Source organism: Aptenodytes forsteri, unplaced genomic scaffold (assembly GCF_000699145.1).
Source record: "Aptenodytes forsteri isolate BGI_AS27 unplaced genomic scaffold, ASM69914v1 Scaffold385, whole genome shotgun sequence".
Lineage (NCBI taxonomy): Eukaryota > Metazoa > Chordata > Aves > Sphenisciformes > Spheniscidae > Aptenodytes > Aptenodytes forsteri.
The window spans coordinates 1,065,868-1,083,374 of NW_008795031.1; the positions used below are offsets into that span (position 1 = coordinate 1,065,868).

Below are 17,507 nucleotides of genomic sequence, written 5' to 3' on the forward strand. Positions count from 1 at the left end.
TATTTTGGCTATTCTAAAACAGAACTATGTAATCTAAATGGTCTCTACATACTAAAAATTTCACACCAAAGTGAAAAAAAATAAGGTACATCAAGCACACACGCATTACAAAAGCATGAAATGTGTTTTTATAGTCTCATGCTTTCATGTGGTTTTCCAAACCCTGACAAACCTGGCTCAGAATGGTGTTTCTTTTTCGGCAATGGTTTGTCATCAGCTATTGTACCATTCATCTTTTTCTGCTGGTCCTCCCATGTAACTTCTAGCATAAACCAAAAAAAAATCAGAAATATTATGTAACTTACATTATAAAACACCTAATATCATTTGGGACAACTTGATCTAAACAAATGTACTATCATTAACATGGCAAAAATTTAGATTAGTTCTTTAATTTAGAGGCCTGTGGTGGAAAGAATTAGTAAACATCTTAAACATGGAACAGAACATACTATACGAAAGTTAGTATTGATGTAATTTGTCAGATATTCTGCTCTCTTTGATATTTAACAATTGGAATAAAAAAACAGGAGGTTATTTGCATAATAATTTCTTCCATTTTTAAAAGTTATTACTCTATATTCTATAGCTTCTTACAATATCTTTGTGTTTCTGTAAATTAAAAAGTAAGTTAAAAATATTTTGGTAAAAAAGCCTTTGCAAAGGTATAATTCAAAAAACCAAACAAACAAAACAAAACTGAACCAACAATCATATATGTTTACTTTAAATTGACAAAGTCATAATAATTTCTTCCATTTTTAAAAGTTATTACTCTATATTCTATAGCTTCTTACAATATCTTTGTGTTTCTGTAAATTAAAAAGTAAGTTAAAAATATTTTGGTAAAAAAGCCTTTGCAAAGGTATAATTCAAAAAACCAAACAAACAAAACAAAACTGAACCAACAATCATATATGTTTACTTTAAATTGACAAAGTATTTTTAACAATGAATTGTTAAGCCAAAACTAGGTTGGATTTACTTTCTAAATCTGGGATTTGATTTAAATTCAGTTTTTATTTTAGGCAGATTAAGTTACTCAGTAAAAACTCTCTTGCTAATTATGGATCCTGTACCCTGAAATTGGCATTTCTGACCTAACCGCTCAGAAAAAGAGCTATGAAAAGAGGCACGTACACTCTCCTCCAGACAGAGACTCCATTCTCTAGACTTGCAAGACATTAGTCTTTCTGAGGTTGTCAGATATTTTTGGTCTACATTTTAATGCTCCATCTTCTGACAATTAAACTGGGTGGTTAGCATAATACTATACATTTTAAACCTTCCGGTATCTCATGCCAAAATGATATCTAGACCAATTAACTAGACAGATTCAATACCCTAAATTCCATTTTTGCTTTGGGCTGTTAAGAATCTGCTTATTTTGCTGATCCTGCAAAGCGCAAAGTTCCTCACAGCCATTGGCCACAGATATAATCACTTTTATCGTCACAGAAATAGGCAGTGATGGAGAAGAATACGATAGATATGGAATACATTTTCAATCTTATAAATTCAAAATAATTTGACATAAAGTGATGTTAGCCTATGACTTTTTTTTTTTTTTTTAAATGAGACTGATGGATATCTGGCATTCAAAACGTAGACATGTAAAAATGTTATCTGTAGGCATCCTGCAGCCTTCTTATCTGTGGCTGTTGTTGTTCTATGACAGGCTGCTGTCCTATAAAAGGTGGCTTTGATTTTTGAAAATGATGGAGGTGTAGGCTTCAAGTAATACATCAATAAAATTGTCAATATAATGATTTCATGACACCACAGATATGCATGCTGAAACAGAAACTGTTATCTTTGAAGTACCACGTGTAGTATGTACTAATAAGAAATTTCAAAAGGAACATTCTGTTTCCAAACTGTGGAAATAAAATCTTATTATGTTTCTTCCTAACAAAAATGCGATTCTTTCTTTTTCTCTATGAAAATACACATTTAGCAATAAAATATTTACTGATGCCATCTATGCTTCCTTTTTCTTAGATGAGTCCAGAAGTTTCTTCTTAACTAACACACAAAAAAATTTCAATGACCTTAGTAAAACTACCTTTGAATTTAAGAAATAGTCACCGCTAGGAAAAAACATTAGACAAGCATTTAGATCCAATAGTGGAAATACTTAGAATAAAATAAAAAGTAGGCAGACAGTAATCTCAACCACAGGATTTTGTCAGGATATATAACGAATAGTCTAAATACTGAAGAATATCAGGAAGCCCAGAGTGATTTCCACGCCAGCTTTATGGCAGTTTTAGAAGACAAGGCCTTCTCAATCAGAGTTCTTTCTCAGAACTCCTGATTCAGTTCTGGACTTAAAAACTGTAGTTTGCTCAGTCACCAAAATCACTTATCATACCAAGTTCCCTACCAAAAGAAAAGCTTTCCTAAGCCTTGCTAATTTTTTGAGAGCTAAGTATCTAGAAAATAGTTAACCCATTTGGGAGCACTCTATAAGTGCTTCTATAATAACACTTGAATTGACAAACATGAAGAAATAAATATTGAATAAGAATATAACTCTTTGAATAAATATCTTTGCTTTGTGTTAACCTTAAAAAAAAAACAAAACAAAAAAACTATTATAAAAAGCAAGACAAGCTATTTCTTTGTGTTTATACTAAAAGCGATAGTATGAGCATGTAAACTCTTTCAGAAAATGTTCCAATGACCAACCTTCTATAGCTTTAGTTATTCTTACAGCATGTCAGCAGTAAATTCAAATGGCTGCTTAATTTTATCAGCAGTTAAGTACAATTCTTAGACTGAGTATTTGCAGATTGGAGGTACTCCAGGTGAAAAGCTTCATTGACTTCTAGAACATTGCAAGAGCTTGACTAGTAATGGTTATTATTTCAACTGAGAAATAAAAATAGATGTATCTATTAGATTTACTCCAACATTTAACCTTTTCTTCACCATTTTCTAATTCCATTTCTATCTCCATGCTCTACAAAGCTAAGAAAATATGTTGTTAGATGAGAGCTTTCTGTTTGGGAACTAGTAAGAGATGCTGCTGAATAGGCAAAATGCTAAATGTCAGTGCTGCCCATATCCTCTCTGGTTAGACAAATATGCATTATAGTCTCTAAAATCTCTTTTTTTTCCCCCAAGGCAAAGGGCCACCATCTATCCCCTTGTTGTTTTAACCAAAGTCAACTTTGGTCAAATTGTAAATATTTGGTAAGAAACCATACAGTTTTCTAATTCATCATTCACCTCTTACCACTCTCACTTCCCATACAAATGAACTTCAATTTGTCTTCTGTTGTGATAATCAGTTTTGACTTATGTATAAAGAAAGGTGTAAAATTATTGAATATTTATACAAAAAGACCTCATATAGATTATATGAAATATGAGACTCTTGAGTCAGAATATTTTAGTTATCTGATGCATCTTTGAGGCTAGAAGGATTTGACAGGTGCACTGATCCAGATTTTTCCCATCAGTATGAAAGATACAATCTTTAGATGTAGTTGTTTCATTAGATGCAGTTGTTGCACCCACCCCTGGGCCACTGCCCACCACAGTGAATTATGTAGCTGGGCTCTCCCCGCTGCACGTCAGGATGACGCTTGGTTGTGTGCCATTCCCTCTTGCAAATGATACTCACTTGTGCTGCCTGGGAGAGGGGGGTAGCGTGCTCCAGCACATCTAGTGTTAAGTACAACCTCAGCATTTTTTACATTTTTGTTTAGAATATTCAATATGCAAAATATTAAAAATATGGAAATAATATATGATAAGAGTAGTTGCATATCTCCAGTTTTTCTGAATTTCTAAACATGCTGACTTAGCACCAGGAATGTTGCAGTTGAACTGGAATGATGCAGCAAACTGCAGAAGTACAAGATGATGCAGCAAAATACCACATCCTAATGATGAGGAGTTTTCTTATGCAAATGCTACTCCCCTCCTTTCTTTTCTCCATACTACAGACAGTAGTAATAGCCCTTTTCACAATTACCCTTTGCTTGAAACATTTTTATATACTTTCTCTTTTACCTGATTTTGTCTTTTTGTATTAAATCCACTCAGCTTTTATATTCTTTTCAGCACCTAAAATTTCTGTGAACCAATTTTTATCAGTGCATTTCTAGTTTTAGACTTTTAATTAGGTTATCATAAAGTCTTCACTTTTTCATTAGGACATACTTAATTTAGTCATCTTTTCCTGCAAATTAAAAATCCCCAGAAATTCTTTCTATTTTTAATTTTATAAGATGAATGCTCAGAAAGGAATTATGTTCTTAATAATGTATAGTGACAACTACTGTAAAAATGAGTCAAAAGAGGATTTGGCTAGTGCTTCCTAAACACAAAACAGCACAATAACAAGCCAGTAGAACCGTGGCATAAACTGTCAAAAGCTGAGAAACTATGTTTTGAACCAAATACTCAAGATCTTTAACTCATGCATTAAGAATACAAGAAGAAGAATTAATTAAAGACATAGAAAAGGCTAAATTCATGTTATACAAGTTTTAATTTACAAAACAAAGTCCCTAAGAAAATTTTAAAAAAGCCATCAGTCTCAAGAGTTCACACAGAGAGAAATATTCTCAGCTGTGTCAAACCACTGCTAGGGGAAAGCAAATGGCCTCAAGTCATGATACATGAATTGTCCCAGACATACTACATCATATCTGGAAGGAATCCAGTCCCACCTTGCACCACCAGCATGCTGCTAATGGCATCAAGGCCAGCTCCAAGTGACACAAAGTCAGCAATGAAGGCTTTATGCCAGACTGCTGCTGCTCCTACATCAGAGAAACCTTCAGATGCCTCAGTAAAACAGCGCTGATGTTCCCCTACCCTGCTGTAACAGGAACAAGAGTCATCCAATATCTGAAGACAAATAACAACACATATCGTCTTTTTCTGACAAATTTAGAGCAAGACCTCCTGTCTCTCCAGCAAATCTGAGGACACCATTTTTTAGCTTCCTCTTTTGACACAGTAACAGCTGATCTACATTTTGTCCTCCATACACTGGAAGAATATTTTAAAGAATGATTCTATACATTAGAGCTCAAGGCATTCCTCTGAGATGTGATGATCTGTGTTTCCTCTGAAGAGTGAAATGAATTTGGGTCTTGCATCTTAGAGCATTGTCCTAAATGCTGGTAAAGTGTGGACAGTATAAAGGCAAGGACAGCACTTCTCCCTTGTGCGTTTTATGAGCCAGACAAACAGTGAGCATGCACACACACGCACTCCCCTTACACTCACCCTTCACACATGTGCACACACACACACCCCCCCCTTCACACACACACACACACACACACACCACACACACACACCCCCTTCACACACACACACACACCCCCCCCTTCACATAAAAGTAGTTTGCAAATTTGTGCCAAATCAACAAATGAATGCTGGCATATGTTAATAACATTTTAAAATAAATAAATTGTTGTTCATAAAAGGCTATGCAAGCATCTCTTCTACCGTGGTTTTAACTAAAACAGCATTCCAATAAAAATTCTGACATATCTTAATTATTTATTATTTTGATTTCATCTTCCTTACTGAACTACACATTCTGCAAAAAACCCCTGGGCTTCATTCCCTGGGGCTGAAGTGGAATACATTAAAAGAACTTTAATGGAAGTCATTAGGTAGGCAATAAAAAATATTGCCACATATCTACATTTAATATTATCATTACTAGTGTAACAAAAATGATAGTGCACTGTAGGTTATTCCTTTACTCCAGAAATGTTTTCTTCAAATTGACTTCAAGGCTACCTTAATTATTTGTAGCTGTAAATCACTTAACAATCTAGTCCAGTAGCAGTCTCTTCTCATCATACTCTCTAGCTGCAAATCCCATCAATTCTGTTCTAAGCTTAAATTTAAAATGTTTTACTAGTGGATCCCTCTATATGGGGAATAAATTGATTTGAATCTTCTATTGCTTATTTTAAAGAAAAACTGTAGATGTACTCAAGCAAGGTCACAGAGACTACTTGTTGCAGTATCAGTAAGGTCACAGCCTACGTTTAACTAAAAATCAAAGTATCACGTTGCTGCTTTTATAAATGTAATAGAGTTGTAAAACATGAAGAAACACCAGAAAAACTTAAATGCACCAGATTAGTCAGAAGAAAAAATACAGTCAGTTAGTAGTACTTTAAATATGTGTATATTCATATTTAGTAAAGTATATTTAAATATCGCAAAGTAAATATATTATTAAAAAGCCACTATCAAGGCTTTTTTTCCAGGACTGTTTGGGGCAGGGGAAGGATTTGTTTGTTTGTTTTGTATCTTCTTATATGTTTTTAAAATATGGCAGGTTTTGTCCCTCTTCTGGCTATATGCCTGAAACACATTAGAAACGAATGCAATACAGCTGGCCCACTAGCCTATAATCAACAGGCGTATTTTGAATATCTCAGAAGAATAGCTCTACTGAGTCACCTGTTTGGATAAGAACTGCAGGTTTCTGTTGGCAGGACTGATGTAAGGTGGGAGAAAGGGTGCAGAGCGCCTATGAGGGAGACGAAGACACCATGTAAAAGTACCACTGATGTTTCTGTAGATTCACAAGCTGTAGGAGACTGGGGATCCAGTATCCTGGATAAGCACTACTACACACTTGTTCTGCTCATAGTCCTTTCCCCCAGCATCCATGCCTGGTCTGCTGAGGACCAGACACTGGGCTAGATGGATTTTCAGTCATACTCGGTACGGCTACCCTCATACTGCTATGCAAGGTAAACTCAAAGTTAAAATATCTCCAGAGTCTAATGATTAATGTATTTAAATAAAGCAAATTACAAGTAATGGCCAACATAAATGTGGAGCAAAATGCAAGCTTCTGCTCCGCACCTCTCTCCCATAGTCTCTGTTCAGTTTGCATTCCCATTCCCTGGGTGTCAGTGAGTGCTCTGTGTACGCAAGGAGAAGTGAACAGCCTACAAATCCACCCTGCAGCATGCCGGATGTAAGGTTTAGCTTGGTATAGGTTTTTTTTTTTCCAGGTTATTCTTATTCTTTACTGAGAAGGGTGCAATCCTATAGCAAGTCTTCAATTATTTTCTATGCAGAAAGGTAATTTATTATTGTATCACCATACATCTCTCTCACACAAACACACACACACAAAAAGCTCTGCAAGCAATCACAGGTGTTCTACCCTTTTTAAGTGCAGTTAAGATTGAAGTTTATGGCACAATTCTAAAATGTTAAAAAATTATTCAGTTCAAAAAACAGTTCTGAAAATAAGCCAGTAGTTTTAAGCACTAATACCAACCAATAAAGAAAATACAATAAATGGCTTACAGAAAGATGAAAAATATAGATTTGTTTCTTCAGAAAGCTCTAGGTTCTTCAGAATATCAGTTACTAGTAATTAATAACATATAAGTTTTCTTATTGCTCAAATTTACATGCAAATTTACATGCAAATTTTACATGCATCTTTACATGCAAATGCTGTCCACAGCAAAACACCTGTGCTATTTTTCAGCATTACTTGTAAAATGTTAGATTAGTAACCAGACAAACTATGTTTGACTAGCAGACAAAATGACATCACATTGTCATGTACCAGTCTTAGAAATGCTATTTTATATTGTGATGTAGTTTTGAAAGATGCCACCTCACATTAAATAAGTCAAATTTGAAACTATTTATGGACAAGTTAATAGTTTGACTCTTTGTCATCTGTCATATTTCTCTGGAGTTAAATTTGTAAAATAGTCACCTATATCATAAGGAATTTCAGCAGAATGTAGGTTCTTCAGTCTGGAGAATTTGCATCTTATGGGTACTTCTACTGTTTTGTGTTGTCGTATTGTATTTTTTTTATTTCACAGTTTTCCCAGCGTGCAGATTGCAGTTATGTACCTGCCTACAACTACCACAGTCTCAACAGGTCTATGTCTTACTTAAACCTTACTTTGCTTGAACTAGAATTTAATTAAAATGTAGTATTACTCTAGGTATTCATAACGCATATGAATATGTTAAGTATTCTCACAGCACACATAAACCACATATTCAGTATCATTTTTCATGCAAAATTCAGGAGCCATCATGGTCGCTTAGCGAAGTCTAGAGTCAGTGGGCCAGGGGAACAGAGAGCACACAAGACTCATGGCAGTCATGTTTAGTAGTTCAGGCAAAATGTAGGCCCCATTTCTGGGAATGCCAAATGGTCTTAGATGGAAGAAGATGCTCAGGTCAGTCAGCAGGATGAGAGTTCCCTCTGGCATGACAGCCACATGATTGTTTTTCAAAAAAGCGTATCTATACACTATTTCTGCAAGTCAGTTAAGCAGGTCCATCTGTCATAACTTCTTTGACTGGGGTCCCTTTATTCTGCCTAGTTTGCCCTTCAGTCACCTAAATTCTTTAGATTGTGTCTAAACAGTGTAGCAAGTCTGGAATACAGCATACTTTCAATTCTAGTCCTCCAGGCATCCAGACTGTTCACAGAGTGGTGGGGCTCCCATGTGTGCAGAAACCTGAGTGCATGGAAAGGGGAGGACTCAGTGACTTGGGTCTTGTCTTGGTATGGACTCAAGATACAAATAGGATCCAGACACTTCTCAACCTGGGAGATGAGAACTGGAAAGCATTCCTGATTCCCGTAACATAGACAAAGCTGTTGTGTAATTATGTAAAATATTGTAATGAGTGAGGGAATTAATAACCTGAAAGGCTTAAAATTTTGCTTTGGTAACTATATCATCTTTTATGCACCCTAAATTAAGACAGTAAAGGACAGAATTACCTGGAGCCTTTTCTCACAAACTCAAATGATCAAAAGGTGTCATACAAAGTACATGAAAGAGAAATGTAAAAGACCTGAGGAAAAATTGAAAGGGATAGTGGTTTTGGTAATAAATATTTGAAACTGAATATTAGGCACAGACCATTCTTTTGGAGTAAAAGAGCTCTGCAGAAGAAACTTCTAAAACATAAAATGCACACCTTAGAGAAATTAATAAATATATGAAAACAAACTATCTTAAATACAGGTTAGTAGTATTTATTTTATTGTGTAAAGTACATCCTTCAGGCTCTATAATTAAGTATATAAAATATTGGTTTTGTTGAAGGAGTGGAAGATGAGAAACTGAGAACAAAAACAGCTCTGGCCTGACTTAATCACTGATTATTGGTTTGTCAACCTCATCAAGTCAGTGGCAAAAGCCTCCAACTTTACCAGGATTGGAATTTGGGTCTTAAAAGTATAAGACACTGAACTATCTGGTAATTAGCATGCATTACAGTTACATCAGCAGGCTTCCAGCATTTGAATTCACTCAGGACTGTGCACAGCCACGAGAGTAAGGGAGGTGACCCAGTGCATTGCTCTGCCAGGCTGCCGACACAGCGCCCTCTCTGCAAAGACACCTCATTCAGTCTGTCTACACTGGATAATAAGCTGCATATTGAAAACGGTGTGGTTTTCCCTGCAACACAATGAACTAGCACAGGCAAAACTGAATCCCTGCTCTCCTGATACCTGTATTCCCTCTGCTAAGTTATTCTAGGGAAGAGAAAGGTAGGAATACCCCATAATAGTGTAACTGGAGCTATTCCCCACGTGGGCTCCTGGTAGAGATGGAAGTGTAAGAGTGAATATCCAAATTTTAATAAAGCCAAGGCACTATCTAGATATTTCATTCACTGGCAGAAGATATTGATGAGACAAAGTCTATATGCAATATGGCTTTAGAAGTACATGGAAAAATAATAACAGATTTCTTCAAAATTATCAAAGCAATTTAGAAGCATGAACTCAAATAAAACTTCAAAGTAAGCTGTGGTTGTTCATTGCAACTTTCCTGTTCTATTTGAAGATAATAAATCTAAATCTCCATGTTAACATTTCAGTGCTTTGAATTAAGCTTATTTCTACAGCATTTGAAATAGAAGAGAATATCGAACATAATAAGAAGTAGACAATAGAGATGATTGTTAATAACATAAGCCTTTCTTTACCAGTATATGCTGATTAAAATGGTCCAGCTCTCCTGTGACTAGAAAAAATGTGCCAAACTTGTAAAACATATAGCCAAGTGATGCAAAAGTATATAGACCTGGTAAAAAGTGGAAGACAATGCAGACAATTTTGCAGATATCTGCAAACTGTACTTGGTCTCTTAGGGCAAGGCAGACTGGGAATTCCTAAATGAACAAAAGCACAGAAACTATCCCACTAGTTCTAAATAGGCAACATGATCACATATCTAGGTGGTGTAAACTACATCTTCAGTAATACAGTTAGCTGTAAAAAAAAAAATTCTGGAGCTTTTGATTCCAAGAAAGATTTTAAAACCACAGTTGAAAATAATTATTTTAAGTGCAAGAAGTAAAACAACACATTAAAATTGAACATACATAAACTTACTAATTTTGAACTAGTAGAACTAAGCAACACACACACATGCAGCAAAAAATAAGTAAAATTTCTCAAACACCCACAATTCACTAGCAATATCATCATCAACTTGCCTTTTCGCCCATTAACAGGTGGGTTTTGATGTTTTTCCTCATAATCTTTATAACATTAAAAACAGACAATGATGATTAACAATTGGAACAGCTACTATGATGAACAACATAACTATAGCACACACAAATATTTTGCAAACTATGTTAGCACAATTCCATGCACTATGCTTGAGTTATCACAAAACACACAGAGTGACCAGTACACAGTACACACACCAGTGAACAATACACACTTAGGGACAGAACCATAACAAAAGCAAGAAAAATGTGAACTGTACTACAATGAAAAATGGGAAGGCAAAGATCTTAAAGGACACTTTGGATGCTTAAGTGAAAACTACAATTTGAAAAAAATAATAATCCTATTTTCCAGCTCCCAAATCTTTAAATTACTCTAGCATCCAGATTTCTGAACAAGTAATGAGCCCTATCACAGCAATTATTCCTGACTTTGTTTTAAGAAGAAAATAGTGATCCATATTTTCTTCTCTTAAATAGCAATGGGAGTAGGGTCCAGGGTATGGGATTGCAAATAAACTATGATTCAGGCACTTACACTTTTAAGCAGGGATGGCATTTTAGGCATACTTACGTTTAGCTAGTAATTTTTCCTACCAGCTAGTACTAAATGTGTTTCTTGCTCAGCTTGTTATTTTTTTGGGCCACACTTCTGGAGCACTTAATTGTCTCTACATAACTGCAGTAATACCCTTAGTGCATTATCCTTCTCTGGGCTTCATTCCATGGGCCTTGAGGTATGGAACTGCCTACTGAGCTGCCTACTTTTAGCAGCTAAGTTTAGCATTGGTCTAGCCCCAAATATTTATAACCGGAAAAGCTTATCTGTGCTGCTCTTCGACAGTTGATGTATTGTCACAGACAATTATTAACAGGAATAACAGAATGTAACCTATTAACAGTGCATGTGAATGCACATTTATGCTTTAATGATTCTTCCTTTGAGAAAGAAACTTAAGGGCAGAAAAATTATGGTTTAAAAAATCTTTAGATCTCTGCATGTCTTTGAACCTGTACGGTGTGTGTTTTCTGAAATTAGAAGGTAAAGTTGTATATTTTAATCACATGATATTTGAGTTGAAAAAACATTTGCATCTGTTTGATTTGATCATCATCTATCAGTTCTCATCACACTAACTTCCTTTTTCTACCAACTGAACTGTCTTCTAAGCAGGATGAGGGATATTATACAAAATATTCAAAGTATTTCCATGTAATGCAGTTTCCTACTATTTTTCTTCAGCATCATCACTCTGCCTACACAAACTAGGGGGGAAAAAAGTGTCATAATACTGTAGTGTTTACTTCTCCGCTTGTAAAAAGTATCAGTGCAAAGTAGAGGGTATCACATTTAAGGGGTGTCCACCCAGATCTTCTAAGACTGTAACGTGATCATAGTGACAGAGTACTTTCATAAAGAGGGATTAAAAAAAGTAAAAAAGTTAAGTGATTTTTTGCAGGTTGAACTATTTTTAGCATTCACAAACTGGTAAATAAACTATGCTATATGGAATTTGTTTGTCTTGTTCTTACAAAAAAAAAGATATAATTATTGTCTGGATTTTGACTTTTCATGTATTTACAAGCTGGCTGGTAAAGCTTCACTACATGCTCAGGGGAAAATATTTCTAAAGGAGATAGATAGGCACTTGTGGTCAGACCGACCTGCCTCAACCTCTGATTCCTGAACTCCAGTACGCTTGTTTTCTTCATCTCCTGCTGCATTTGTATAAGCAAGGTATGACAGGGGGGAAAAAGCAAGACAAAAACATGCATGCTTTGTTACAAGCTGTTCAAATAAAAGATAAATATCAAACAAGAGACATTCACAATAACATACAAACCCTCAGTCTGTGGCATAAATTATTTTTTGAGTGAATCAAAGATTAAATAAATTCTTGTGTTGTTTTTCATTATTATCTCTGGTTTACTCCAATGAGATCCTTCTGCAAGTAATGATGGTCATATGCAGCCCTTAATATCCCTTGTTGCCAATTTCTTATTAAATTATTGAAGCACTGGAAAGCAGACAATAAGTATCAAAGCAGGGAAAGCAGATAAATATTGGTAGATAATTGGTTTAAAAACATCTTCTGCTTGGTTTTGCTTTTTCTAGAAATAAAAGTCCAAGCCTCTATTCTTGAAGAGCATATTTAAAATTGTGTATAAATTGTAAGCAAGTGGGCATACTCAGTACCTTAATAAGTGCAGAAGAAACAATGCAAATGTTTTTCCAGCTTGGAAAAAAAAAACTCAATTTGCCAGCTAATATGCTTTATACCTGGATTTCAGAGTAGTTAGAATTCAGAAAGAAAGACACTTTTCCATCAGTAACTACAGTTGCCTAGAACATATCTAAATATTAGAGAATACTGAAATAGTTGGAAACAATGGTGACAATATGATTAATGATAAGCAATACAAACATATTTCTTTTATGTCATTAATAGAGAACCGTAACTTTCTTTTGTGACAAAGCTCATCTAATACCAGGGTAACAATAGTAATGATATAGGAGAGTGTGGAGCTGAATAACTGGTGTACCATATGCCTGCTTTAATTTAAACATCAGTTATTCATTAAAGACTGTTTTGATGTGATGCAATATACTGTAGCTTTTCAAGGTTCAGATTTTGATTACTTATTGATTTTTTGTGTTCTCTGTTCCCACATTTTTCAAATCAACGCCAATGCAATGGAAACTAATCTCTACATAGATTTCTGCTCTATAATTCTGTGATAAAATCATGACATTTAAATTGCAATTGAAATCATGACATTGAAAATTCCAGTTAAAATATTCAGCAGGGACACCATCTATACAGTCAACCTTCTCTCATAGAGAGAATGTGTAGAAGGTGTGGCCAAAGACTTTAAAAAATCAATTCCAGTAAAATTGAACTAAAATGTTTTTGGCATGTTGGTACCCTGAAACATAAACAAACAACGGCTGTTATGAGCACAGCTGTATGACTCTCTACTCATTTTTCTTTATGCCCTTTGTAGTCTCTGACCTAGATGGTAAGAACTTTGACTGGCATGAAGAAAGAGGTGTTTAATTCCTCCTTTTGCCAATCCAAGAGAAAATTATGAACAATTACTTCCCTTGAAAGGTTGGAACCTTTCAAGTAAGCACCTTAAGCCCTGTTTTATAACTAACATTTGTTCAAGTTTTTCTATGGAAATTGTACTAGTGCAAATAAAATATTTTAATATTCTTCAGGGGCTGAGGACTCTGCCGCCTCTCAGGAGAGTGAACTAAGCATCCACAAGTAAAACCCAAAGGTATATTTTTGCAAATTCCTAGCTGAAATCAAAAACCCAAGGTAGATTCATGCATTATCCTAAGGCAGCCTTGTTACTGATGTTAACAAAGCTATTCTCTTTACTTTCCTGTCAAGCGCACATAAAGCAAGTTACCCCGTGCAAGCACGAAGGTGTCTAACATCATACAGTCAGTACCACAGAAATAACCACACAAAAAGGGGGTGGGTGCAAATATATGTACCATCATTTTTTATACTGCTGTGTTTGACTAAGTCATCAAGTTCCTAGCCAAGCTGAAGATAGGTAAAGTTCCTTTCCTATATTATACACGTCACCAACCACCTTTTACAAAACAAACTACTGTATGCCATATATTTTTAAAAACCTGTGAAATCACAGCTGATAGAGTAGGATAGAATTATGACCAATGCGAATACAGATTCTCTGCAATTGCGTTATAATGGTCTTTCTCTGTCTCCCATTGAACTATGATAGGGCACTGGAAAACACACAATAAAATTCCTTCTCATTTTGCAAAATTATGTCGCATTTAACAGAGAAATTATATACTGAATGAGACAAAACCCCTTAAAATAAACAGCATTTCTTTCTGTCTGTCAATAGTATCTGTGTATTCCTAACCATTACTGTCTCATAAATTGCACTCCATACTGCATGAGTTGCAACAACAATGCATTTGACAGTATAGATATTTTCTTTTTAAATATTTGAAATTCTATCTGAGACTTATAAAAACTGGAGTTATGGCTGATAGCTATCCCTGATTAAACCTAATCAGCTGCCCCTGTTAATTCCATTAGTAGATTATTTTATTCTGGAATAAGATCACCCATACCTGAAGTTAAAAGGGGACAGTTAATCAGCATTAATGTCAGCTTTAACAGCCTCTGAATTAACTTTCCCAAGACACAAGATTATTATGAGATCATGTAATTAAAGTCTGTACCGTAGAGCATAAATAGAAGGGCAAATCCTCACTGAGCTCTACTATTTGCTAAATTTCTGAGCACTTCATTTTATACTTAAAGGTTTTATTACATTTGTTTGGATTGACATAATTTTCTAGTTTTTATGGTTGGGTGGATGGTTGGGATTTTTTTTTCTTTTTGTAGGGATGAAGAAAGAAAGGGTTATGTTTATTTTTAAGAGGAAAAGGAAAGTTCCATATTAGGAAAAAATACTCTTTCTCTGATTAGTAATTAACAACAAACTGAAAGGGCTAATACTGAATATTTTCAAGAGCACTTTATGGTGTTCCATTTTAATTAGCAGTAAGCAGCCATTGAGTTCATCCTTCTACCAAGGTGAGAACAAAGAAATATATTATATCCACATATAAATGAAAAAATCTTGTTAACCCTTAAGAACTATAAATATTTCAGTATTCACTTATTGTCTATAGTGCTAATAATACAGAACATTTAAAAGTACATAACCATTTCACTGCTAAAAACAAGTACAATATAATACTGTTGTTTTTCTACAAATGTTCATTAGAAACAAGTTATCTCTATCTCTAGTATAATTTAAAAATAGACAAGCAAAAGTTCAGCTAAAAAAAGAGTCTTCTGGCATTTCAGTAGCGAAAATCCAGTAAAAGCTTAAGTGGTCCCAGACTTCTTTTCAGAACTATTTTCCAGCCATCTAACATGAAAATATACTAAATTAACAAAGTCTAAAGTAAAACCCAAACTGCCTAGATGCTTATGGTATATTCTGGCTAGATAAGATAATGACACGCATTTCAGAGATACCCAGTCTTTCTTCTGAACAGGTAAATCTGATACTGGGAGCAAGACAGCTGTGGGAAGCTAAGGAATTAGCCAAAATGCCATGACCGTAAAGACTGTAAATGCAACGTAGCTAATGATATTTGTATGTTCTCCTACTGAGCATGTGGGACACTGAGAAAAAGATATATAGGTCAATATGCTACTGTTAGGAATGGTCCTCCATAGCTAGTCACAGCTAGATTTCTTAAAAGCAAACTTCTCTGCTATTTCAGAATTTTGAAATAAATTATTCTCGGGAAACCTAGATGTCCTGGAGCAAAAACCTGCAACCACATAGCATATTTCACTGAACTAAATCTACCCCAAATCAATGTCTTTTAATTCTGATCCTAATCTGGAAAGCAGTTACCCAGAGGGTTTTTTTCCTGTAGATTCCTTCCCTTCCGGTTCTAGTCACATAGCCATAAGCACTCCATATTCCACATTATACTGAGTGCTGCACTATAACAAAAAATCTCCCCAGCTGCAAATTACACCCTTATTTCTGTTTGAGTCCCTGCATTTCTACTACATTTCTAGAAATGGTATGCAGTTTCAACCCTGTAACAAATACAGATTATTCAAATGTACACAGACTAAAGGAGACTACTGTAGGAGTTACAAACATAGAAGTTTTTCTTTTTCTCTTTTACAAAACCAACATGACTTCCAATTCCTTTTTGTCTATAATGTCTCTTTTACTAACTCTTTTTTCAGTATGATTTTAACTTGATCTGGTCAACAATAAAATCCTTGATTTCAAAACACAGAAAGATTAACCTCCAAAGCATGTTTCCATGCAATATAAAATCCCCTCTCTCATTTAAGTCAAGTATATGCTTCTATAAGAACAGAAAGGACTACTCTGTGACAATGACATTTTCTGGTATGGTCATAGAGCCTTCCCAACAGCAGACAACTGTTTTGATTATCACCGGGGCATATAATAACACATAAAAATCTACTCAAATGTCTATAAAGTTTTCAGGTTTACTTGCTGCTTTATTTGTTAAATAATTACATAAACCCCTTCTACTATAGTCAGTGTTTTCGATTCTACTGAATTTCAGGTTTTATCACTGGTATTTCATTTACTTAAAATAACTTTTTGTAAAATTCAATTCTCCACAGTAAAAAACTGCTATTAATCATAATAACATTCTGTCACTGACAGAAGTTAGGTAATCTGCTGTTCTTGTAGAGCATTATTCCTTTTAAAGAAAATGATTATTCCCCTTAAAGAAAAGGATTAGAAAATCCTAAAGAAGGACAGAAAAAGCCGCAAAGTAGAACTATTTTGTTATTAGAATATGAGCTCTTAATTCATGACAGAAAATTATATAGAATACCGTGTGAAAGCTGTATCTATGGATTATGTTTTTAACTACAGTGTTGACCACCTTTATAAGTATAAAATTCAACATGAAATATGTCTAGTTACTGTATCTTGAGTCACTGATGATGCTTTGATTGTATATTAAAACTCTAATATCTGTGGATTTGGCAATTTTCCATAACCCAGATTTTCCAAAAGACTACTTTAGACAGAGGTACAGGAAAATGTTAGTCTTCAAGTAAAAACAAACAGAGTTCCTCAAGTCCCAGCAGTACTTACCAGAGCAAACATGTCTAGCACTCCTATAAAAAATAATTATTTTATTGTATTTATTATATTTCTCTCTATAGAACCTATGATGTAAATAAGACTGCTACACTCTCTAACCAAACACAGTAAAAATATGCAGTACTTCACAATTGCTGCCCTAAAGAGCTCACAGTCTAAATAGATATACTAAGCAAAGAGCAGGGAAGAGTGGTAAAACGTGAAAGCATATACAGCAATGACAGCAAACATTATGTCATTAGATGTGATTATTTCCTGGCATATCTAGACTGTATTTCATATAAACATTTCACAATACATGAGAC

At 34.7% G+C, this 17,507-nt stretch overlaps 1 protein-coding gene across 1 annotated transcript in view; it reads right to left on the reverse strand.

Moving 5' to 3' along the window:
* The window catches only part of RIMS2 (regulating synaptic membrane exocytosis 2), a gene marked incomplete at its 5' end in the record, with an annotated part of 289,286 nt that overhangs the window by 127,972 nt on the left and 143,807 nt on the right, over positions 1 to 17,507 (reverse strand). Inside the window, one exon of the mRNA XM_019471267.1 lies at positions 173 to 262. Coding sequence (XP_019326812.1) covers positions 173 to 262 — 90 coding nt within the window. The remainder of the gene's footprint in view (positions 1 to 172; positions 263 to 17,507) is intronic.